The 26,724-nt window shown below is 41.3% G+C and overlaps 1 protein-coding gene across 1 annotated transcript; it reads right to left on the bottom strand.

Moving 5' to 3' along the window:
- Positions 1–3,669: 3,669 nt before the first annotated feature.
- Positions 3,670–26,724, bottom strand: LOC121389042 (beta-lactamase-like). Its single transcript, XM_041520650.1, has 5 exons — positions 26,075–26,724; positions 10,304–10,474; positions 9,422–9,682; positions 8,008–8,273; positions 3,670–5,187 (listed from the first exon to the last, which is right to left on the bottom strand). Exons 1-5 carry the CDS (start codon positions 26,398–26,400, stop codon positions 4,454–4,456), a joined length of 1,758 nt encoding a protein of 585 aa, XP_041376584.1. The 5' UTR covers positions 26,401–26,724; the 3' UTR covers positions 3,670–4,453.

Raw genomic sequence — 26,724 nt, 5'->3', positions numbered from 1 at the left:
GGTTGGGAATAGAGATGGTACAGAGACAGAGGGATGGAGGAGAGGCCACGCTGCCGCCACATAGGCTACTCTTACCAATAAAGCTGCAAGGGATGAATTATATGCACTCCCGCATAAAGAGTAGCCCATGAAGTGGCGACAGCAGGTTTCCTTTCTCAATATCTGTTTGGTCCTTAACCATATGTCTGACGCATATAACCGTAAATAAAATGTTTTGAGTGTGTCGTAAAATAAAACAATTTCCTTCCTCCCTGCCTTCGTATACTAGTATACAGTATAAGGGAGGTAACTGTATAGTCCAATAGGATAAATAAGAGTTTGTGTCACTGGCCTCGGTGGCGTCGTGTTCAGCCATCGAACATAAACTGGTAGGTACAGGGTTCGTAGCCCGGTACCGGCTCCCATCAAGAGCGAGTTTTAACGACTCAGTGTTACAGGTATAAGGCCACTACATCCTCTTCTCTCTCACTAACCACTAAACATTTAACCCACTGTCCTGAACAGACGGCCCAGATAGCTGAGGTGTGTGCCCAGGACAACGTGCTTGAACCATAATTGGATATAAGCACGAAAATAAGTTGAAATGAAATAACATTAGTTGATTCTGCCTTTTGCATTTGCGTTTTCTATCAGCAACAAGGGATCTTTTATATGCACTTTCCATAGGCAGGGCAAAACATACCACGGCCTTTGATATGCCAATCGTAGCTTTGCTCAGTGAGACACATGGTTAGAACAGGAACAACTCCAGTAGGTCCGCCGATGAGGTTTGATCCGACGACCCAGGTAAACAAACGTGTGGACCTCGTTTGACAATAACTAAAGACCTGTAAGGAATACCGATGAACATCTTGGCTTATATTATTTTAAAGTTGCAGGCTTTCTCATATACACACTTTCTCATAGAGAGGACAGCACGTTTCTCGGTTTTTGATACACCAGGCTGTTGCACTCGTTAGAACGGGAATAAACCAAAACAGTAACTTTAAGATTCAAAATTCTTTATTGCACTTAACACACAATAGGTTATGTACAGCTTCTGTACAACAATTTGTTTTAATTTTAAATAATATTATTTGAAACACACACATTACTTGTAATATATAAACAAATATTCGGCTTTTATATCGTAGTAAAGTAAGCAGATATTTGACCCGATTGAATAAGATGTAAATACAAAACGTCTACACAATACACTAAATAATATTTACAAATTAAAGTTGTGTTTCGTTCAGCAAACCGTTTTGTCGCTAACGCTTGCTAGATTGATTTTTAACGCTACACGTTTATACCTATTGACCATATCGGAAACCAGTCAAAATAGTTTGCAAACATTTGGCGAACATCGGCTGGTTGAACGTAGACATGCCCATTTCCTTGATGTTTTTTTGTCTTTGTTTTTGTTTTTTGTTTCGTTTTGTTTTGTGTTTTTCAAATCTAGACACAGTTTCACATTTTCTTATTCAACCTCCAGGGACAGTTTTGAAATACGTTATTAATTAAAAGCCTACAGCTGCATGCACGTCGATTATTTTTAATCGCTTGGTAGCCATTATCGTACATGTGAGTCATCGATATACTTAGAAAAAAAACAACGAAACCCGACGTGCTATATTTAGGACACTGCAAACGAGTGTTTATGTAGCGAGTCGTGTTTTTCTTCACAGTGTATATGCTGATCGTCAATATGTCAATAACCTGCTACCGGAGCGTTTACAGTGAACTCATTGAAATTAAAGCTCAATTACTCTTTTTCCATTTTTTTTTTTTTTTTTTTTTTTTTTACAAATGCAAAATACCAACAGAACTACAGTCTGTAATAAACTCGTGTGTTATCGGCAAATATTGGCAATTTCCGACGTCCGGCAATCACAGGAAGAAAACAAAAGCTGATGATGTATTTTAAATGTATATGTACATGAAAAATAGTTGAGAGACTATGTAGCCTTGACGTATGTGTGTCGTAAGACGAGAAAATGAACGTATTAGTGTTAAAGGCGCCGCCACACGATAGATACGAGTACCTCGTACGAGAACTACCGAAATCGTTCTGTTTGTCTTGTCACAGTCGGCTATTTTCGTACGAGGTACTCCTGTCGTGTGGCGTGACCTTTAGAGTTATTACGACTAATTTACTGTAGGGTCAACAGATACTGCACGATTTCATTAATGTCTAAAAGTACTTTTTGAATCCGAAACTGCGTCCAGCAATGTTAAGATCAGGGGCGTAGGATGGGGGTTTGGACGAACTGCCCATCCACCACACACACACACACCCCCCCACCACCCCCACACCCTCCTGCTAAAACATTTTTTTACAGTGCAAAATTAGGCTATTCACTTAGGTGTCCAGGCAAAATGTAAACAAATGGGTCCGCGAGATTCGCATTCGATCCTCCTCTCTCCACCCACCCCCCATCCCCTCCCCACCCCCGCCGCCGGCCCCCCTCCCCAGGTCCGGACCACGCTACGCCCCTCGCTACGCCCCTGAAGATTAGACGATACTTGAACCACGAAGATGAATTATACATGAAGAAATTAGAAATGTGGAAGATGTATATAAATATGACACCGTGAGAGGAGAAAAAGTTTACATTTTTATCATTCTTTCTACTCTTCTGACCAAACGTTTAGCATTCAATAGCCGATGATTAATACATCAATGTGCTCTAGTGGTGTCGTTAAATAAAAGACACTTTAACTTTTTCTAGTCTTCTGATGAACAAATATAATGTTCACAACAAAAGGCTGTCCCGGAAATGATATTCAGTTATTTTAGGTATGACAGGTTAGTTTCATCTCTGATATTCACAAATAAAATTTATACTTGTAAAAAAAGAAGCATAGTGCGTCCATTAATGAACTCCCATAATCACCAGACCTGAACACGATTAACCTTTTGGCACAGTGACGCATTCAAGAAAATAGAACTATAGCTTGAACATTCCGTTCATCCACATTCTTCAGACTGATAAACAAGGGAAGGCCGCGAGTAAAGGAACACAAATCACCAGTTGCGACAACATTTTGTCTTAAATAAAGCAAAAACATTCAATCCACTTTAAATCCAAAACATGAATTAAGATATGTTATTTTTCACCACCTTCTCCCACCTCGCACTCTCAGTGGCGGATCTAACAGGGAGCAGGAGCCCGATGCCCTCTACATTTTGCGACATATATATATATATATATATATATATATATAATTTTACGTTGGAGAATCCGAGGAACAACTAATAAAAAGGTCTGGCCTTACGCCTAAGCCCCCCCCCCCCCCCACCAACCCCCAACCCCGTAAATGGATTTTCTGGATCCGCCACTGACTACAATACGATATACCCTTTGATTATGGACATGTAGGGCGTGGTGTGTATTAACAATCCATTTAAACACTGGGTAGCTAGTAGAACCATTCGTTCCAAAAGCTACAATCAATACAGATGTGCAGAGCATACTCAATACATCACTCGAACAGGCCTCGAAATTTCAACTATAACCCAAACATTACACGGACCGGCTGTTCTCTAGCCCTGACACCGCTAGACGCAGCTAGAGCCACACGTATAGCTTTGAGTATCAAAAATAATAATGGAAACCTTTTGTAACCCAACGAATACGGTTATGTCTTCATAATCGCAACCAATAGTTGTCAATACCAAAAGACGGGATTTACATTCGATCGCCTGGTGTGCGGCGAGTCGCAGGATCGATCGCCCTCAATGGAGTCGCGTTTTCCCCGTCTCAATCAATGTTCTACGGCTAGTACATTATAAGTCGTGGTATGTGCTGTTATGTCTATGGGAATGAAGATAAAAAAAAAAATCCCTTGCTGTTTTATCGACAAGAGTAGCCTATATGGCGGCAGGGGTTTGTTTAGACAAAATGTCGAAGTAATAATTTTGGACACCATATAGCCGAAGTTTAAAATGTGCTGAGGTGTCGCTACACAAATAATCCAATTCTTTTCAGTACGAAAATGATGTCATTGACATGGTACACATTGACATGGTGTCGATGACGTCATGGTACATGTCATTGATATGGTACACATTTACTTCATATTTCATTCCCCTTTATTTCACATGCTGGAGGTATGGCTAAGACATCGCAAGCACACCTACGTCAAGTACAGTGTCGGGTTTCTTCTTGCGATGTGTATTCTGAATATAACCATGTCAGGTATGTTTAGCTGGCGCCCCAAAGAGTATATATAGCATATTATATGCTGTCAAAATTAATAGCACTGCGTATTATAACTACACTGCTTCCCAATTACATGCTCAACAAAAAGCACTTGGCAATGGATCATGGAACAAGTAATGATCTTGTGATGGCATTTCCAAAGATGCTGGTGAAGCAAAAAAAATTATCGTCTGCGATTTAATCCATCACATATTCCCGCAAAAATATCGAAGCCTGATCGAGTGGACATGATAAAATTATTATTCTGATCAAGCGAAATGACACTTTAATGAAATAATGATAAAACTAAGTAAATAAACCAAGGTGAAGGTCGTTGTTGCTACAGGCGACCCGTTACAATCGTCCCAGGGCTTAGCCGACAGATCGGGAATCTCCACCCGTTTGCCAAACACTGGGTCGACGTTCTTGTCGAAATGCGGAATGACCACGGTTTCGATGACGTCACTGTTTTCTGCGGACGCGTTGAAGCGCGCGACGAACCTGCCCGTCTGCCTGTAGATGTCGACGTGGGTGGTGTACCAAATGGGGCCCGAGATGGCCTCCATGATGAAGACGTCGTTGGTGTCTGTCGGGTGGAGTATGTACTCGGCGTACATCCCGTAACTCAGGTACAGCATCGACTCGTTCACCACCACGCGCACGTCGTCGAAAGCGAGGCTCCGGTACAGCCCCCTGTAGGTCTCCAGGGGGCGCTGCGCCTCGCCCGCCTGGTGTACGACAGACGTCGATTCACTGTCCCTGTACTTGTTCACCTCGTCCACCATGTTGTCTATGACGTTACACACGTCGTCGAGGTCGACGCCGGGCTGGCCGTGGAGCAGCATGTCGAGGGCGTAGCTGTTGACGAACGTCTTCGTGGCGTACAGTCTGGCGTTGTTGTCGCCCACGAAGCCAGTGAAGACGCCCACGTCGCGTTCCGGGATGAAAGTCAGCAGGCTTTCGTATCCGGGCAGTGATCCGCCTTTCGAGAGCATGGTGTAGTCTGAAAGGATTAATAAAGAAATAATAAAATGTGTTTTGTTTAACGACGTCACTAGACTATAGTCCTTCCCACAGGAAACGCCTTTGTTCATACTATGGAATTTACTACAAGTTATTTATTTCTGAGCTGATTGTTTTCTAAATTGCACACAAAGTCGGTATATTTTTGTTATTTCCAAAACACTTTTACTTTTCTTCTTACGTCAAACCAAACTGAAATTATCTACAACAAAAAACCACAAAAAAACCCCACACATTTTTGTTGGAGGATGGGACGTGGGTTAAAGACTAAGAGAACATCGATTCATTAGTCATTGGATGTGATACATTTGATAATTCTGACAGTCTGGGGGTTTTTTTCTAATATAATTTAAAGATGATCTGACATTTTAACTACGATTAGGTGGCGTCGGACATAGGCCTATAAGGATATATTTTATATGCACAGACATGTATCCACTGTTGGACAAATGTTTGAGAAAGTTACGAGCTCTCACAGAAGCTTTGACTAGTATCCTATGTAGGCTATTATAGTGATACAGGTGCATATTTCCACTAGCCCAGACCAAAAATCCACCAGCCGGGATCGAGGTCTAGTGGATTGTCAAACCCTGGAATATCACAGCCTGTGATATACGAGTCGTGTGGAACAGAAACCCCAATCAGAGCGTGGGTCCAGTGATTCGATTCTACGACTCGAATCCTATCTTCAACTGAAGGGTTGGTTGGTTTTGTTTAACGACACCACCAGAGCACATTGATTTATTAATCATCGGCTATTGAATGTCAAACATTTAGTCATTTTGACAATTAGTCAGAGGAAACCCGCTGCATTTTTCCATTAGTAGCAAGGGATCTTTTATAATAATATGCACCATTCCACAGACAGGATAGCACATACCACGACCTTTGATATACCAGTCGTGGTGCACTGGTTGGAACCAACTGAAGGGAGGCAATGTTTTATTCTGGACTCTTTCAGCAGAAACATTTGAATGGGACAAGCAAATTTTGGATGAAACAAATAAAAATTGAGTCGACGCTAAGGGTTGGTATATAGCTAGCCCTATACTCTTCCGTTCAACTATTTCTCGCTCCAGCCAGCGCACCACGACTGGTACATCAAAGGCCGTGGTATGTCTGTGGGATAGTGCATATAAAAGATCCCTTGCTGCTAATCGAAAAGAGTAGTCCATGAAGTGGCGACAGCGGGTTTCCTCCCTCAATATCTGTAAGGTATATGTCCGACGCCATATAACCGTAAATAAAATGTGTTGAGTGCGTCGTTAAATAAAACATTTCCTTCCTTCCTTCCGTTCCATAGCTGGACATACATGTGGACAGTTATTATCACCGACCTCGGTGGCGCAGTGGTTAAGCTATCGGACTACAAGCTGGTAGGTACAGGGTTCGCAGCCAGGTACCGACTCCAACCCACTTCTTAACGTCTCAATGGGTAGATGTAAGGCCACTACACCATCTTCTCTCTCACTAGCCACTAACCAACTACCAACTAACCCACTGTCCTGGATAGATAGCTGAGGTGTGTGCCCAGGACAGCGTGCTTGAACCTTAACTGGATATAAGCACGAGAATAAGTTGAATAAGTTGAAAATAAGTTATAATCGGGTGTTTAATTAGTACCACTCTATAGAACGAGTCGTACTCAACATATGTATATATACGGCACTACAGGGTACGCGCATGATTCGTTCCATTGAGTGGTTCTCAATTAAACACATATGAACTCTTAGCATAGGCGTACGGGAGAGCAGGCTGGCTTTTGCCCAAATTAAACGAAAATATTCGAATCTGGATGACAACATTAGCATTATTTTCAAACGGCTATATCGGATTGCAGTGCGAAGTCGGAGCTCGAATCCGGGATGGGCGTGCCTGAACCGTAAGTGGATAGGGGCACGTTAAAAAGAGTTCTACCATCACGATGGGAGTAAGTAGACATCGAGGGGCTGACCGAGATCGATGGTGCAATTCAACGTTTTTAGAGGGATTCCCCCGTAAAATTTTGAAAACTAGATGTCCTAAAATGCAATTTCCTATATTCTACAAGTAAAATTCATCTCTGCCTTAAGATTTGCTATCAATAATATTTGTTATTCAGAATTATTGTTGGGGTGGGGGGGTGGAGGGTCCAACCTTGCTTCGCTGTGTCTGTGTTACATAGATTACAACTAATATTGTGGGTATAATGATATAATCAAAAGGTTTCAGGAAGCTCATTTTGACCGAATATATCTTCTTTTTTTGCTTTCCTATTTTCCAGTCTTATATATTAGTTATGAAAATCCCTGGAATAAAAATCATAAAAATGTGTCAGTATTATCATGACCTGTTATGGTATTCAAACAACCGGTAGAAAAAATGACAATAAATGGCCTGTTATAGATAGAAATATGAGATGTATTTACAATTTTACTGCAAAACGTGTAATTTGGAACAGACTATAACACCCAGATTGATATTGATTAAAGCTGACAGGTCAAATCGCAAGTACTAAGTTAAGCAGAGGGTTGGTCTCAGGTGTGTTCAATATCAAACTGGGTGTTACAGTCTGTTTCAAATTACATATGTTTTACAGTAAAATTATAAATACATCTCATATTTCTGTCTATAATAGGTCATTTATTGTCATTTTTGGTACCAGTTGTTGGAATACCATAACAGGTCATGATAATACTGAAACATTTTTTATGGTTTTTATTCCAGGTAGTTTTATAACTAATATGTAAGACTGGAAAATTACCTGGGTATAATTTTGATCAGTACTTTAGTATGTAGATAGTATGTAGCCCACTAGTACCTCTGAAGAATCCTCGCTCATAACCGAGCGTGTTGGAATTCAACGTGTAGCCTATCTGTGACTGGTGCTGTGTGAAGCCCTCCGTCCTCGGGTCGCCCCCTCCACTCCGCACCGTCTGGGGCGTGTAGAGTTCGGCCAGCAGGTGGCTGGGGATTATCTCCTCCTGGTCGGAGTTCATCCCGTCGTCCAGGTTAAACAGCAGCCAGTTCGCCATGTCTAGGGCAGACGAACACATTGACGTTCCCGCCGCTATTAGGTGTTGGCCTCTGTGTTAATATAAAGAGAACACTTAACATGATTTTTAAAATAAATATTCAAGCACGCTTGTTGTAGACACAGAGTATGATTTAGGTAAGGCATTGTATCAAAAAAACAAGAAAGGGATGGGGTGGAACTGTTTTATATAAGGTTTTCGGAAATTGCACCCACCCTCTCTCTCTCTCTCTCTCTCTCTCTCTCTCTCTCTCTCTCTCTCTCTCTCTCTCTCTCTCTCTCTCTCTCTCTCTCTCTCTCTCTCTCTCTCTCTCTCTCTCCATCCATTATCTATTTCTTCTCGCCCTCTCGTTGCTGTGTGTGTGTGTGTGTGTGTGTGATTGTTCTATAATGATAAAACACTTTTTTGTTACGACTTTTAAAAATGTCCATTGAAATAACCAAAACAAATGAAAGTCACTTGGTCTACCAAACATACTCTTCAAAAAAAGTAGGGGAACCTGAAATATCAACTATTAGACAGAACATACGTTTTGACCACAGACATCCTAGTAAAGAATGTTCAGGTCTGTTTATCAACACACCGAAACACGAGCGTGGGGTGTCATTCACGATTTTGACAATTTCCAGGAAGGTCCATTAATCACTGTGGAACATTATTTCTGTCAATCTTTTTCATTCTGTTGATCATACAGTTGTTATTGTTTTGTTTTTAGCCATTTTTATTGTTTGAATTTGCGATTTTCTGATAAAAAAACACCTCAAATTTCACTTCTGACCTCAATCGTCCTTCAAGATCTTTGGTGGTCATAAAACCTACTCTAATACTGAACTACCGGTTGTAATGTTTGCCCAATTAATTTATTATCATATAACCATTCCCCAAAGCTAATATACCTTACAATTTTGGCAATTGTAAATTCTTATTAGCGTTTCCCTACGTTTTTTTGAAGAGTATAAAATCAGTCTTTCTCATCCCATTTTCCCTCGGACTAACGACCAAAATGCCTTTAACATGGGCCGAACCCCCCCCCCCCCCCCCCCCGAAATCGCTTTTTTTTAATTTAATATATCTGACATTGATATCTGACATTATTATATTTACTCAACATAGAAATATATGCCCAATATCTCTGCAATCTATTTTGGAACCCCCCTTTTTAAAATCCTATGTACGCCCATGTTTAATGCTATGCTCTACCTGAGAGATTCCATGGGGATCACCATTGGCGAGCCCTTGTAGCTGAGTACGGGCTGGGCGAGGTTGGCCTGACCCTCGGCGTCCACGTTCAGGAAGAACGTGTTCGTCATCCCCAGGGGCTCCAGCAGGTGGCGCTTCACCAGCTTGTCGAACGAGTCCCGGCCCAGCACGCGCAGGACCTCTCCGGCCAGCACGAACATGACGTCATTGTGCACAAACCTCTCACGGAAAGGTGCCACTTCCGGCGCAAACTTCAGGTTTCTGTAATGGTGCAAGATTCATATAAAAGCGATGCCACACGATACGAGTATTTCCTACGAGAATAACCGGCTGTGACAAGCCAAACGTAACGGATTCATCGGCTATTCTCATACGAGGCACTCGTGTCGCCTTAACAAGATGCGAAAAAGAGTTGTATGCGGGCCCTTAGAAAGTGGGGTCACACGCTAGAGTGTGTTGGGTGGATGGAGTTGTAGGATATGCGAACATATTGCCACTAACTTGTTTATTAATTATTGGTTTTAATTAAATTCATTTTCTTGCTTATATCCAATTAAGAGTCAAGCACGCTGTCCTGGGCACACACCTTGGCTATTTGAGCTGTTCAGGACAGTGGGTTAGTGGTCAGTGAGTCCGTATAGAGATATTACATCTCCCCGTTGAGTCGTCACCGTTCTCTATTTTTGACGGATTCCCAAAGTGGTAATTCAGTTTATTACTGTGTAACGTTGACTGACCTTACCCCTGATTACAACACAACAAAATAAAGAAAGGTGGCGCTCTTTTCTATGGAACTATTTTCGCTAATTAGTGAAAATATCAGTATAATCCTTACAGCAGCAATGCCTTTTTATGAATTCATTTCACCGGCGAGGAACTTACCGAATGAGCCTGTAGCGCCGCATGGAATTGGCCAGCGGAACTATATCCATGTTGGTCAGTCCAGTCCTCATAGTAAAAACGTCCTTCAGACTCAGGTATTCTGAACGATACCGGTCACCGAACTGCACCAAGCCTCCCAGCATTTCTGTAATGGGCGTATCCCATGTATAGCTGGAAAACAATTATATGGTTTTTGTTGTTGTTTTGTTTAAGTGTTAAGCAGAAGTAATCACATCTATAACGAATAATATGGGTATATGGTTGTCAAGTTACAATTTTAAATTTACAAAATAATAATTAAAACAAATAATACCCCACCCACCCCAGACAGTCTGTGTGATCTTTCCTGAAATAGTTCCAGATGAAATTGGGAGAAAGCTGTAAAACATATCGGTGGTTAAAGTTACAGTCTCTGGTTACCATATTATAACATGTACAAATATGAAATACAAGCTCAAATGCACTTTTAAAAACCTCGTGTGTGTTCGCTATGAATGGAGATCGTCAAAAGTATACGCTTGATTCGTCGCTTGTGCCGCCATAGCTCGGCAAAGCACAAACGACAGCCTGTTGTCAGTTTCAGTTAACACGTGCGTTTGCTGATTTCAAATTGTAGGGTTCGTCTCAAAAAATTAAAAGAGAAATCTTGCGCTGTACGAAGAACGTTCGGTTGAGGATACGGTACTAGAGTCTTTCGTTAAAACCGGTTTGATCTTGACAACGTATTATCGACAATCGTACCTTCCTATTTCAGAATTAATATTTTATAAAGTGTTAGTAGAACTTTCAAAGTTTAGTTTATATACTAGTAACACATCAATCATGTATATATTTTTTAACTAAAATATATTAAAGTAGACAATGAACGTTTTCACTTCTTAATGTTACGTGTTAAAATCGACAAATTCAAATAAATTTTTGTTTCGTTTGGAAAGGGTAAAGTTAGGGGGAGGGGGATGGTTAACGACATCAAAGTTAGAGCATATTGATTTAATAATCATCCGACGCCATACAACCGTAAATAAAATGTGTAGAGTGCGTCGTTAAATAAAACATATCCTATCCTTCCTTCCATTTGCTGTTGGATGTCTAACATTTGGTAATTTTGACATATAATCTTAGAGAGGAATTGGGTGCATATGCAGGTATTGGAGGTCGAAACCCTTACTTGCCCAAGCTTAAAAAAAATTGAAATGTATTTTCTGGGGGAGCATGGCCCCATATAAACTTCACTCAACACAGTCTATAACCCCAACCCCGCTGAAATCCCTGCACACGCGCCTTGGAAACCCGCTACATTTTTTTTTTAGCAAGGGATCGTTTATATGTACCATCCCACAGACAGAATATCACATACCATGGTCTTTTATATACCCGCCGATGAGGATCGATCCTAGACTGACCGCGCATTTCCAAAAAACACCTTTTTAAGTCTAAGTAATGAATAAAAAATAACATATAGTCTTGAAAAATGTTACGTAAATCGAACACAATACCCTCTTCCTCTACCCCTAGAGTGGTACGTAATTAGTAACACCCCCTTACATGTAACGCGTATGCCAACAGCTGGCCACTGTCAAAACTTCAAGGCAAATCCCCCAGCCACCGACCCCTGGAAAGGCGTTGCACCACATCTCTATGGATATAAATATGTTTTGGGGATATGAGCCGGTTGAATTTGTTCAAAAATTGCGAAAGCTCACGTGATCTCTTGTTGGGGAATTCCACACTTGTGATAAGCCAATGAAAACCGAGATCGGTAGGACCCCATCAAAAGTGTCCTTCTTTCGAAATACTGGCTTTGTTTTTGACCTGGATAAGCCAGCGTAGTGAAACCAATGCGGAGTGCGGCGTCATAATTATTATATGCACCAAACGTAATTGGATTTTCTGTTCTATATGCTTACATAATAAAAAATATTCCGGATACTACCGCTTTAAAGTAATTGTTAATATTACAACCCATTTCCAACTCCTACCACTGTCACCACGCTATTTTTTGTTGGGGGAGGGGGGGGGGGGGGGGGGGGGGGGGGGGGTTTTTTTTTTTTTTTTGTTTTTTTTTTTTTTTGGGGGGGGGGGGGTTTTGGGTTGTTTTTTTGTTGTTGTTGGGGTTTTTTGTTGGGGAGGGTATTCTGTTCATCAAAACCACCAGCACCGCCACCACACCTTTTAATTATTATTTTTTACCTTTTGTTTTATAAGGAGTTTTATACTTAACGTTGTTTTGTTTGGCAATTAATTACTAGAAAGAAAAATTTAAATTTAAATCTATGCTACCCGATAAGAAAAAAGTGTTTAACGACACCACTAGATCACTGATTTATTAATCATCAGCTATTGCATGTCAAATATTTGGTAATTTTGACATATAGTCTAAGAAAGGAAACCCACTACATTTTTCCATTAGTAGCAAGGGATCTTTTATATGCACCATCCCACATACAGGATAGCACATACCACAGCCTTTGTTAACCAGTTGTGGAGCATTGGCTGGAACGAGAAATAGCCCAATGGGTCCACCAACGGGGATCGATCCTAGACCGACCGCGCATCAAGCGAACGCTTTACCACTGGGCTACGTCCCGCCCCCGAGAGAGAGAGAGAGAGAGGGGGGGGGGGGGGGGGAGGGGGGAAGTAGCAAGGGAACTTTTATATGAACTTTCCCAAAGATAGAACAGTACATACCACGGCCTTTGATATATATGAGATGATAGCGGAAGGAAGGAAGGAATATTTTATTTAAAGACGCACTCAACACATTATAATTATGGTTATATGGCGTCGAACACAGATCATGAGAGAGGAACCACACTACCACCACTTCATGAGCCACTCGTTCCGATTAGCAGCAAGACTGGATAGTACATACGACGGCCTTTGTTACACCAGTGGTGGAGCACTGGCTGGGGCGAGAAATAGCCCAGTGGGCTCACCGACATGGATTGATCATAGACCGACCGTACACCAAGCGAGCGCTTTAACATTGGTCTACATCCCATAACAGAACAGAACAGGTACTTGAGCCTTAGATTACCAGGAGAATGAAAGTCGGTTACATTGCAAGTGGTATGGTACATAGTTACCGCGTGGTTGCTACAACACGTTGGCGTTCATGCAATCATACAAATATGTTGTTTTGCTGCTCGGTGTGCATTTTTTATTTTTTTTCCCCGGTATACCAAGCGGCGCCGGTTCTTTCTACTTACTTGCTTCACGGTTATGACTGTTGATAGGAGTAACGATACCACAAAGACAGGGCCATTCCTAAATTAATAGCTAGAGAATTTTCAGGAAAATGCAGTTGTAGTTAGCACCTAAAAATAATTATAATACAAAATATACTCTCCTCACCGTTGAATGAGACTAATCGAAATGAAAAGATTAACAGAACCAGACTTTAAAACTACCCTTTGGGGCACAGAGGTCAAGCCATCGGTATGAATCTGCTCGGTCCTGGGTTCGCGTCTTGGGGTTTTTTTTTTTATCTCTCTTTTTTTTTCCCATTTGAATATCAACTTTGATGAGTTGGTCCTTATGCCCTTTTTTCGATATCTTTTCCCCTCCCCTTTGTCCCCGCAAAATAATTCCTTGATCCGCGACTGATCTCAACATCGGATCCATAACGAGAGCGAATTTTAATGGTTCAAATAAATAGGTACAAGGCGTCTATAACGACTTGAATATCATTGGAGCGGAATTTAGATAAAAGTCATAACTTAATTAATAGTTCAGTCATTAAGTAACTTTGACTACGTGTCAGAATTACCAAATATTTGACATCCAATTGCCGATGGTTAATTAATCAGTAATATGCTCTAGTGGTGACGTTAAACAAAACAAACTTAAAGTAACTTTGAGGTTGCCTCTTTAAAGGAACATACCCTAGTTTTAAACACTAAGGCACATTTTTTACTATTGTAGCTGTTTTTGAATACTGAAATCATACTTTACTTAGATTTTATGCTTTAGATTATCAATTTCCGTACATTCGAAGTGTTTTTGGTCTTCCTGGTGCTTTTAATATCACAAAATGCATTTATTATATTTTTAAAAACGCACGTGCGTCTGAGAAGTAACAGTTATGGAGTCGAGTTTTAGTCTATTTTTAGAGGATATTTCACCATTTCAAAGTCGCAGACTCGTGTTTCACTCAATTGTAACTTTATCCAAATGTGTTATAGGTTTATAGATTAATTTTCACGGGTTGAAACTAGGGTCTGTCCCTTTAAGCACCATATTAGGCCCAATTATTTGACAAAAAACGACTGAATATAGCTATGAAAGGTTCACACTTTAATACTACTCGTACGTGCATGCATATCTACATCAAATTTTGCTGTATTCTTGTCCTGGTTCAGCAATCAGGTTGTAGTTCCGTAATCAGGCTGGCAAAATTTGCGAGGTAACAGTAAAAAAAAATACATGTAAATAAATCATAACCATAATTCCTATGATGTATGCACTGAAACAGCTATGTGAATGTTCAGTGGTATTGGCAGTCATTGGCCTCCCCTGGTCTAAATATAGCCGCAGCACAACATTATATTCCAAGTCCTCTGTTCCGTAATATATCTGAAGGACGTACGAGGTGTTAAAACGAAAATGCATGTCACTGAAGTGGATCATTTGTAAAGTAAAGTTTGTTTTATTTAACGACGCCACTAGAGCACATTGATTTTTTTATCTTATCGTCGGCTATTGGACGTCAAACATATGGTCATTCTGACACTGGGTTTTGGGGTGGGTTTTTTTAGAGGAAACCCGTTGTCGCCACATAGGAAACTCTTTTACGACAGGCAGCAAGGGATCTTTTATTTGCGCTTCCCACAGGCAGGATAGCACAAACCATGGCCTTTGTTGAACCATTTATGGATCACTGGTCGGTGCAAGTGGTTTACACCTACCCATTCAGCCTTGCGGAGCACTCACTTAGGGTTTGGAGTCGGTATCTGGATTACAAATCCCATGCCTCGACTGGGATCCGAAATCAGTAACTACCAGCCTGTAGACCGATGGCCTAACCACGACGCCACCGAGGCCGATGCTTGGATCATTTGTCTTTAAAGTAACTTCTCCATAAGTTATATATTTATAGTCTCTACGTGTTTCATACATACTCAAAAGCATCCATTTTTTTTTTCTCCTACATATAGAAAGTTCAAGTTAAAGTTTGTTTTGTTTATCGACGCCACTAGAGCACATTGATTTATTAATCATCGGCTATTGGATGTCAAAAATTTGGTGATTTTGACATATAGTCTTAGAGGAAACCCGCTACATTTTTCCATTAGTAGCATCAGGATCTTTTATATGCATCATTCCACAGACAGGACAGCACATACTAGGGCCTTTGATATACCATTCATCATGCACTGGCTAGGACGAGAAACAGCCTAATGGACGCATCGACGGGGATCGATCCTAGACTGACCGCGCATCCACCGAACGCTACACCACTGGGCTACATCCTGCCATATATGCAGCGAGAAAGGTTACATAACTGGTTTCTATAAATTATGCAATGGACGCAGATCGACACAGATGTGCAAAGTTAGACAGTTTTCGTCGCAGATCCGATGCAAACCATCTGCAATTGTCTCCCCTAAAGATATTTTTTGGTCTGTGTCGATATACGGCGTGTGACCGATTTTATGGCAACCAGAACATGTACGCTGTTTGTTGTGTCGTGAAGTTTGAATGTTAATATTGTTCCAGCGGAAAGAGAAACACCTGTTAGTGGGCAGTGCCTCGGCCGCTGATGCCGTTGTTTGAACACCGGGTCAGCATGACCTTGCAGACTGACATTTCAAAGTTTGTTTGACCAGTCACCCAGTGGCATATCCACACACACACACTGGCGTCGGAAGATGACAGCGACTGAGGGGGCGAGGTGGGGGACGATATATATATATTTGATTTTCAACTAGTGAGGGGTTCAATTATTTTCAGAATTCGGGCCAATACTCTCAAGACCACCACTGCCACCCTGCTCCCAACACATATGGCACAATAGCACCAATTCACGTAAGGGAATATACCACTAAATCGAATCCCATAGACGGCAACAGTAACCAAACTATGTGTCTCAAGACCACCACCGCCACCCTGCTCCCAACACATATGGCACAATAGCACCAATTCACGTAAGGGAATATACCACTAAATCGAATCCCATAGACGGCAACAGTAACCAAACTATGTGTCTAAAGTTGCTACATGCAGTGGCGGTTCCAGAAAATCCATTTAGGGGCCCCCAATGACATTAGGCGGAATGCCAAGGGAACTTTGGGGGAGGTTTGGAGGAGGATACAAATTAATATATAATAAAATTATAACTGTCGCAAACCCCCCCCCCCCCCCCCCCCCCCACCCCCGATTCGCCTCTTACATGGAACATTCCACACCAAGTAAATCAAACAAAAATACACATTGCACCGCATCGAGCTTCGTTCCATCTTGTTTGTTTGTGAATACTTATTTTCGTGTTTATGTCTAATTAGGCTATCTGGACTGTCCTGGACAGTGGGTCTGTTTGTTGGTGGATGGTGAGAGAGAAGTCGGTGTAGTGGCCTTACCCATTAAGTTGTCAAACTCGCTTTGGGTGGGAGCAGGTATACCGAGATGTGAACCCACTGTCCAACTGAGACTGGTAACGCCTTGTTGTACTAAGAAGATCAAGTTTGTTTTGTTTAAAGACACTACTAGAGGACATTGATTCATTAATCATCGGCTATTGGATGTGAAACATTTGGTCAGAGAGGAAACCCGCCACATTTTTCCATTAGTAGCAAGGGATCTATTATATGCACCATCCCACAGACAGGGTAGCACATACCACTACCTTTGATATACAAGTCGTGGTGCACTGGCTGGAACGAGAAATAGTCCAATGGGCCCACCGATGGGGATCGATTCCAAAACGATCGCGCATCAAGCGAGCGTTTTACCACTGGGCTACGCCCCACTCCATGTGTTGCTGTAAGGAAGTCGACAAATGATTGGTGTTGATGGCCGTTCGCGCAGAGATCGTGACCGCCTCAGTATAAACATCACGGCCCCCGCCTGATTAGACCATCATTGTTCCACCTTCAGCGTATGTGGGTCAGGTAGCAGGTGCGCCACAGAAACAATAGTGTTAGTATTGTGTTTATAGGTGCTTATTTTCTCATACAGTTTTGTAGCTATTTGGGGGGGGGGGGGGGGGGGCAGGAGTGAGCGTCTACAGTGGAATAAATGAATGAGTGAATGAATGGATAAATGAATGAATGAATGAATGAAAGGTAAACGTAAAAGTATTTCGTTTAACAATGAATGAATGAATGGATGGATGGATTGATAAATGGAAGGAAGAACGAATGAACGAAAGGTAAAAAGGTATTTTGTTTAACAACACCACTAGAGCACACTGATTCCATTAATCGGCTAATGGATGTCAAGCATTTGGTAATTTCGACATATAGTCATAGAGTGAAAACCCACTACATTTTTCCAGTAGCAAGGGATCTTTTATATGCACCATCCCACAGACAGGACAGCACATACCAATGTCTTTGATATACCAGTATTGAGTCTTAGAGGACACCCGCTACATTTTTCCAGTAGCAGCAAAGGATTTTTATATACACTTTGCCACAGACAGGACAGCACACACCACGAATGAATGAATGACAACACCCGAGCACGACAAATGGTCTAAAGATTATGGGTGTTATTCTACTGAAAAACCACGGGACCACAGCATTTAAGATAACTGACTAAATAACATTTGCACTACAAATTCCATTTGTGGGCGGGGGGGGGGGGGGGGCAATGACATGAGGCGGAATGACAAGGGAACTTTGGGAGAGGTTTGGAGAGGGATCGTAAAAACTGTTTAAATTGATATATAATAAAATTATAACTTGCAAAATTTAGGGAGGGCAGGGCCCCTGTCCCTCTCTCCCCCCCCCCCCCCCCCCCCGATCCGCCTCTGACTAGATTGCTAATTATTCATTCATTATATTAAATCTGGGAACATACACTTTATATATTTTGCTATTGTGTATAAACCCCTACTAAAATACAACGCATCCTCGCTAGATAAAACTTTCATATTCATATTAATAATTCTAACCTTACATGGCGACCCTATATCGACCATTTGGGATCGATCCCCGTCGGTGGATCCATTGGACTATTTTTCGTTCCAGCCAGTGCTCCACAACTGGTGTAACAAAGGCTTTTTTACCCCCAATTTTTGTATGTACCTTTGCCTGCCTGGGGGACACATACTCTGAAAAGGACAACCCCTGTTGTCCAGCTCTTTCTCCCAGGATATTGGTTTAAACAAACACACCCTCTAAACCTGGCCAGAGTACACCTATTATACACAAAAAGCACTACTTTTGCATGGGCCGGAATTACCACAAAAAAGTCTTCAATGTGAACAAGTTACACGTGTTTACAAACTACATGCCCTCCCCTGTCAACTTCAGTCAAATAGTTGCCACTTCATAGCTTGTAGCTATGAAATAATCACAGTCAAACAGCAGACTACTTGCGCGGACAAATTTCCGGACAACCAAATGGGAAGATAACTGTAATGTGAGGCCAAATTGTTATAGCAGTACTCTCAGAATGCTTGTTAACGATACAATTGAATATGCAATCTTAGTCATTACAAAGACTATCGGTAAATGGTCAAAATTACTACGTGTTTGACACGAAATAGCCGTAGTTTAAAATGCGCCGAGGTCTCGTTAAACTAACATTCCTTTCCTTTCTTAACGTTGGAGTTCCCAGCAAGATTTATTCGGAGTTGAACTGGGCTGAGGCACAAGAACTTTGGGTGAAGGTGTTTGATGATATCTGACATTTCGCTGATCTACTTTTCGGCGGGATGATAGAGGCACGTATCTCACAGGCATGCTTTCATGTTTAACACCCGTCAGTGGGCTATTTCTCGCTCCAGCCAGTGCACCACGACTGGTATATCAAATGCCGTGGTATGTGTTATCCTGTCTGTGGGATGGTGCATATAAAAGATCTCTTGCTGCTAATCGAATAGAGTAGCCCATGAAGTGGCGACAGTGGGTTTCCTCTCTATATATCTGTGTGGTCCTTAACCATATGTCCGACGCCATATAACCGTAATTAAAATGTGTTGAGTGCGTCGTTAAATAAAACATTTCCTTCCTTCTTCATGTTTAACACAAACATTACTTTTGAAAGGTAAAAGCGTTCGCTTGATGCACAGTCGGTCTAGGATCGAATCCCGTCGGTGGGCCCATTTGGGCTATTTCTTGTTCCATCCAGTGCATCACGACTGGTATATCAAAGGCCGTGGTATGTGCTATCCTGTCTGTGGGATGGTGCTTACAAAAGATATTAATGGAAAAATTTAGCAAGTTTCCTCTCTAAGACTATATGTCAAAATTACCAACTGTTAGACATCCAATATCTGTGGGACGGCGCAAATAAAAAATACCATGTTACTAATGGAAAAAACTGTATCGGGTTTCCTTTTTAAGACTATGTCAAAATTAGCAAATGTTTGACATCCAATAGCCGAAGATAAATAAATCAATGTGCTCTAGTGTCGTTAAAGAAAACAAACTTTTACTTTTGAAAGAAATATTTGATTGTTCAACGCTTGGCTGAGGCGCAGTGGGTCGCATCATTGATCACCCCCTATGGGCTCTGGGGTTTATTTCAGTTCCAACCAGAGCTCCACGACTGGTACATCAAAAGTCGTGGTATATACTGTCTTGTTAAATATCTTTGCTGCCTTTATCGTTACGATCTCTCTCTCTCTCTCTCTCTCTCTCTCTCTCTCTCTCTCTCTCTCTCTCTCTCTCTCTCTCTCTCTCTCTCTCTCTCTCTCTCTCTCTCTCTCTCAGTTGTGCTGAGTAATCGTTAAACATATATTCTTTTCCTTCCCAACCTCTTGTAAAAATGTTAATTACGGCCCTGATATCGGTTTTGGCATGATGCAACTAGCTTGCCAAAAGATGCCATCAAGAGTGAGCATACTGCATAGTTCATGAATCTGTTCTTATGTAGTTATCAGCGCCGGCCTACACTAAACGTCCAACACACTATATGTCTAACACACACTATGTCTAACACACGCTATGTCTAACACACCATGTCTAACACACACTATGTCTAACACGCTATGTCTAACACACACTATGTCTAACACGCTATGTCTAACACACACTATGTCTAACACGCTATGTCTAACAGACACTATGTCTAACACACCATGTCTATCACACACCATGTCTAACACATTATCATGTCTAACACACACCATGTCTAACACACTATGTCTAACACACAATGTCTAACACACACTATGTCTAACACACCATGTCTAACACACCATGTCTAACACACGCTATGTCTAACACGCTATGTCTAACACACACTATGTCTAACACACGATGTCTAACACACCATGTCTAACACACCATATCTAACACACACTATGTCTAACACACCATGTCTAACACACACTATGTCTAACACACCATGTCTAACACACACACCATGTCTAACACACCATGTCTAACACACGCTATGTCTAACACACCATGTCTAACACACTATGTCTAACACACCATGTCTAACACACGCTACGTCTAACACACCATGTCTAACGCACGCTATGTCTAACATATCATGTCTAACACACCATGTCTAACACACACTATGTCTAACACCATGTCTAACACGATATGTCTAACACACCATGTCCAACACACGCTATGTCTAACACACCATGTCTAACACACGCTGTGTCTAACACACCATGTCTAACACACACTATGTCTAACACACATGTCTAACACACTATGTCTAACACACCATGTCTAACACGCTATGTCTAACACACCATGTCTAACACACCATGCCTAACACACAATGTCTAACACCCCATGTCTAACACGCTACGTCTAACACGCTATGTCTAACACACACCATGTCTAACACGCCGTGTCTAACACACACACCATGTCTAACACATCATGTATAACACACGCTATGTCTAACATATCATGTCTAACACACCATGTCTAACACACACTATGTCTAACACACCATGTCTAACACACGCTATGTTTAACACACCATGTCTAACACACCATGTCTAACACACCATGTCTAACACACGCTATGTCTAACACACCATGTCTAACACACGCTATGTCTAACACACCATGTCTAACACACACTATGTCTAACACGCCATGTCTAACACACAATGTCTAACACCCCATGTCTAACACGCTACGTCTAACACGCTATGTCTAACACACACCATGTCTAACACACCGTGTCTAACACGCTATGTCTAACACGCTGTGTCTAACACACCATGTCTAACACGCACCATGTCTAACATGCACCATGTCTACACACACCATGTCTAACACACCGTGTCTAACACACCGTATCTAACACACCCCGTGTCTAACACACCCCGTGTCTAACACCGCGTGTCTAACACGCCGTATATCTAATACACCATGTCTAACACACCGTGTCTAACACACCATGTCTAACACACCATGTCTAACACACGCTATGTCTAACACGCCATGTCTAACACACAATGTCTAACACCCCATGTCTAACACGCTACGTCTAACACGCTATGTCTAACACACACCATGTCTAACACACCATGTCTAACACACGCTATGTCTAACACACCATGTCTAACACACTATGTCTAACACACCATGTCTAACACACGCTACGTCTAACACACCATGTCTAACGCACGCTATGTCTAACATATCATGTCTAACACACCATGTCTAACACACACTATGTCTAACACACCATGTCTAACACACGCTATGTCTAACACACCATGTCTAACACACCATGTCTAACACACGCTATGTCTAACACACCATGTCTAACACACGCTGTGTCTAACACACCATGTCTAACACACACTATGTCTAACACACATGTCTAACACACTATGTCTAACACACCATGTCTAACACGCTATGTCTAACACACCATGTCTAACACACGCTATGTCTAACACGCCATGTCTAACACACACTATGTCTAACACGCCATGTCTAACACACAATGTCTAACACCCCATGTCTAACACGCTACGTCTAACACGTTATGTCTAACACACACCATGTCTAACACACTGTATCTAACACGCTATGTCTAACACGCTGTGTCTAACACGCTATGTCTAACACACACCATGTCTAACACGCACCATGTCTAACACGCACCATGTCTACACACACCATGTCTAACACGCTATGTCTAACACGCCGTGTCTAACACACACTATGTCTAACACATCGTGTCTAACACACCGTATCTAACACACCCCGTGTCTAACACACTCCGTGTCTAACACCGCGTGTCTAACACGCCGTATATCTAACACACCATGTCTATCACACACCATGTCTAACACATCATCATGTCTAACACACACCATGTCTAACACACGCTATGTCTAACACACACTATGTCTAACACACCATGTCTAACACACACTATGTCTAACACGCTATGTCTAATACACCATGTCTAACACACACCATGCCTAACACACTATGTCTAACACACTATGTCTAAGACACCATGTCTAACACACACTATGTCTAACACGCCTATGTCTAACACACACTATGTCTAACACACACCATGTCTAACACACCATGTCTAACACACCATGTCTAACACACACCATGTCTAACACACCATGTCTAAGACACCATGTCTAACACACACCATGTCTAACACACTATGTCTAACACACCATGTCTAACACACACCATGTCTAACACACACCATGTCTAACACACTATGTCTAAGACACCATGTTTAACACACACCATGTCTAACACACTATGTCTAAGACACCATGTCTAACACACACCATGTCTAACACACCATGTCTAACACACTATGTCTAACACACTATGTCTAACACACCATGTCTAACACACCATGTCTAACACACTATGTCTAACACCATGTCTAACACACTATGTCTAAGACACCATGTCTAACACACACTATGTCTAACACGCCTATGTCTAACACACACTATGTCTAACACACACCATGTCTAACACACCATGTGTAACACACCATGTCTAACACACACCATGTCTAACACACCATGTCTAAGACACCATGTCTAACACACACCATGTCTAACACACTATGTCTAACACACCATGTCTAACACACACCATGTCTAACACACTATGTCTAAGACACCATGTTTAACACACACCATGTCTAACACACTATGTCTAAGACACCATGTCTAACACACACCATGTCTAACACACCATGTCTAACACACTATGTCTAACACACTATGTCTAACACACTATGTCTAAGACACCATGTCTAACACACCATGTCTAACACACACCATGTCTAACACACTATGTCTAACACCATGTCTAACACACTATGTCTAAGACACCATGTCTAACACACACTATGTCTAACACGCCTATGTCTAACACACTATGCTGCAGGTCTGAATGCTCAAGTACATAAACACTTGTAAATCGGTGTCTGTGATGCGTGAAATGTATTGTGTTAAAGGGACTATCCAGTGTTTACTGCACTGTAAGATATTTTCAACTGATAATATTACATATTAGTAAATGTAATTAGTATTACATATTAGATATAGCTACTTCTTTAGAATATCAGTGTTTGTATATTTAATGTGTTTCAGGTGGTCCTAATACTTGTTAGTAACCCAAGCAGGATTTGGTATCGCAATTATCTCGTATGTACAAAAGATATATATATATATATATATATATATATATATATATATATAAGGAAATAAAATGAAGTTTAATCTAGTGCAAATCAGTAAGACGTTTAAAATACAACCATTTCTATTTTAGAACAATATATTTAATATATAATTACAATTGTTAAAGATCTGTGTTGGTCGACATCATCTTAACAATAAATCGTAGAAAACTCAGGCCCTTTAAAATATTTTTTACTAAATGATGGATGGCTGCAAACGTTGGAGGAAAATCATGGTGAAACACACGTCTATTATGCAGAAAGAAAAGCAACGTTGGTTTGACACAATTCCGCACATAATAAATCTGTGGACTATTAGATATGTGATAAGGTAGGGTATTTCTACAGGCAATAAATGTTGCAATAAATTACATACGATCAGTTTTGTTGTACAATACAGAACCTGTAGCCACGTAGCACTATAGTTTATTTTACCTTTAATTATACTGAATAACGACCTGTAACTGATTAAAATAAAAGTAAGTAAAACTGAGATATGTTATGTTAGTTATATATAATTATGTATTTAATACGGTAAATCACTCTTCGTCATTGTCCTGTTCAGTAATGCGTACTAGTATGCCTATGTATAATATGTTGTGTTAGTTATATATAATTATGTATTTAATACGGTAAATCACTCTTCGTCATTGTCCTGTTCAGTAATGCGTACCACTATGCCTATGTATAATATGTTGTGTTACTTATATATAATTATGTATTTAATACGGTAAATCACTCTTCGTCATTGTCCTGTTCAGTAATGCATACTAGTATACCTATGTATAAAATGTTGTATTAGTTATATATAATTATGTATTTAATACGGTAAATCACTTCGTCATTGTCCTGTTCAGTAATGCGTACTAGTATACCTATGTATAATATGTTGTGTTTGTTATATATAATTATGTATTTAATGAGGTAAATCACCCTTCGTCATTGTCCTGTTCAGTAATGCGTACCAGTATGCCTATGTATAATATGTTGTGTTAGTTATATATAATTATGTATTTAATGAGGTAAATCACCCTTCGTCATTGTCCTGTTCAGTAATGCGTACTAGTATGCCTATGTATAATGTGTTATGTTTGTATAATGCCGATAAGTTGTAAAAACTTAAAGCAATAAAGAATTTGAACTTGCAAGGCCACTTCTGTTGCGAAATAAACATTGCTTACATCATTAGAATGTTAGCAGGGATTTATAAGGGGAATAGCAAAAAAATATATATATATTTAGTGCGTTAAACGCTGGATTTCACAGTTTACAAAATGCAAGATGTCGAGGGCATATGTCCAGACGCATAAAAAGGGTATACAGTGTGTGTGTGTGGGGGGGGGGGGGGGGGGGGGTGTCAAAAAAGGAGTTTCGCACCCCTCTACGCTCCTCCTCCCCCTGTATCCGCCCTTGGTTATGATTCCTGACAGTGTGGTAAACTGAGAAGCCATTTGCTACCACATGGACTACTTCCGGTCACCTGCAACAGATCTTTGAATGATATGCACTTCATCACACGCTACACGTTGTCGTTGCCGTATCAGTTTGTGAAGTACCGGTTAGATCAGGCAATAGCCAGTAGTTTAATAATAGGAAGGGTCAAACATTCACTCTTCAAGCTTAAAACTGTGTTTAATACACTCAGGCCATCAGTCGATAGCATATATGAGCAATTACTGTACAATGGATATTTACAATGTCAATCAATGGAGAGAGGTGTAACTCTGTGTACTCGCGTCTTACGGTTTTTTCTTTCCCATCCAATATCCCACGACTGGTATATCAAAAGCTGTGGTATGTACTGCCATATGGACACAGCCGTAATGCGCACGTGCATGCTTGCGCGCCTACGTTAGTGTGTACGCACACATGATCGCACTCATGAATCTTAATTGGATTAAAACCACACGAAAAAAAGATTAAACGAACACGTCGTCTACTTACTTGCGGTTGTCGTTGAGGAGTTTCGCCATCAGGGTCGCCGTGAAGGTCTGGGTGATGCCGCCCAGACAGAACACCGTGTCCCTCGTCGTCGCAGTGCGGGCGGTCGGGTTGGCGGTGCCGTATCCGTGCACGTAGACCACCTCGCCATCCCGCACCATTGACAGCGACATGGCGGGCACGCGACCACACCGCTTGATTTCGTGCATGAAGCGGTCCATCCGACTGGACTCCGACGAACTCAGCGGTCTGGAATCCACCCCTGTGGCCATTAGACACCCCACCACCACCACCACTACCACCATCACAACACACCTCAGTTCACCCATGTCGTTTTTTCCCGCCTCTGATTATGCAATCTACGAGTTGGAGTGGAAATGAAACCTGCAGCGCTCTCGTCTGCTATATTGTGGACCACGTGATACTGCTCTGGAATGTCATGAAGAATTGGTTCCAGCAAAGAAAACACCTTTGGCACGATTCAGCATGTGTTGACGGTATCGTGCGCCTCGTAACCTATACATAGATCACGGCGAAATCATCAGCAAGGGCAAGAGGGCGTATTCGGATGGAATTATAAAATTCAGGTGCTAATAGATATCGACAAAAACCATTATCAAACCACCCAAAACTTCCCCAAAATTGCGAAACAT

The sequence above is a fragment of the Gigantopelta aegis genome, chromosome 14 (genome assembly GCF_016097555.1).
Source record: "Gigantopelta aegis isolate Gae_Host chromosome 14, Gae_host_genome, whole genome shotgun sequence".
In the NCBI taxonomy this organism is placed as follows: domain Eukaryota; kingdom Metazoa; phylum Mollusca; class Gastropoda; order Neomphalida; family Peltospiridae; genus Gigantopelta; species Gigantopelta aegis.
Note: the sequence above shows the minus strand (reverse complement) of the source record. Positions and strands in the feature narration are given on the sequence as shown.

Coding starts and splice junctions, on each gene's coding strand:
- LOC121389042 (XM_041520650.1), bottom strand. CDS start 26,400: ATGGGTGAACTGAGGTGTGTTGTGATGGTGGTAGTGGTGGTGGTGGTG. Junction 10,475..26,074: donor CTCCTCAACGACAACCGCAA/GTAAGTAGACGA, acceptor ATTGTTTTCCAG/CTATACATGGGATACGCCCA. Junction 5,188..8,007: donor TGAGCGAGGATTCTTCAGAG/GTACTAGTGGGC, acceptor TAATCCTTTCAG/ACTACACCATGCTCTCGAAA.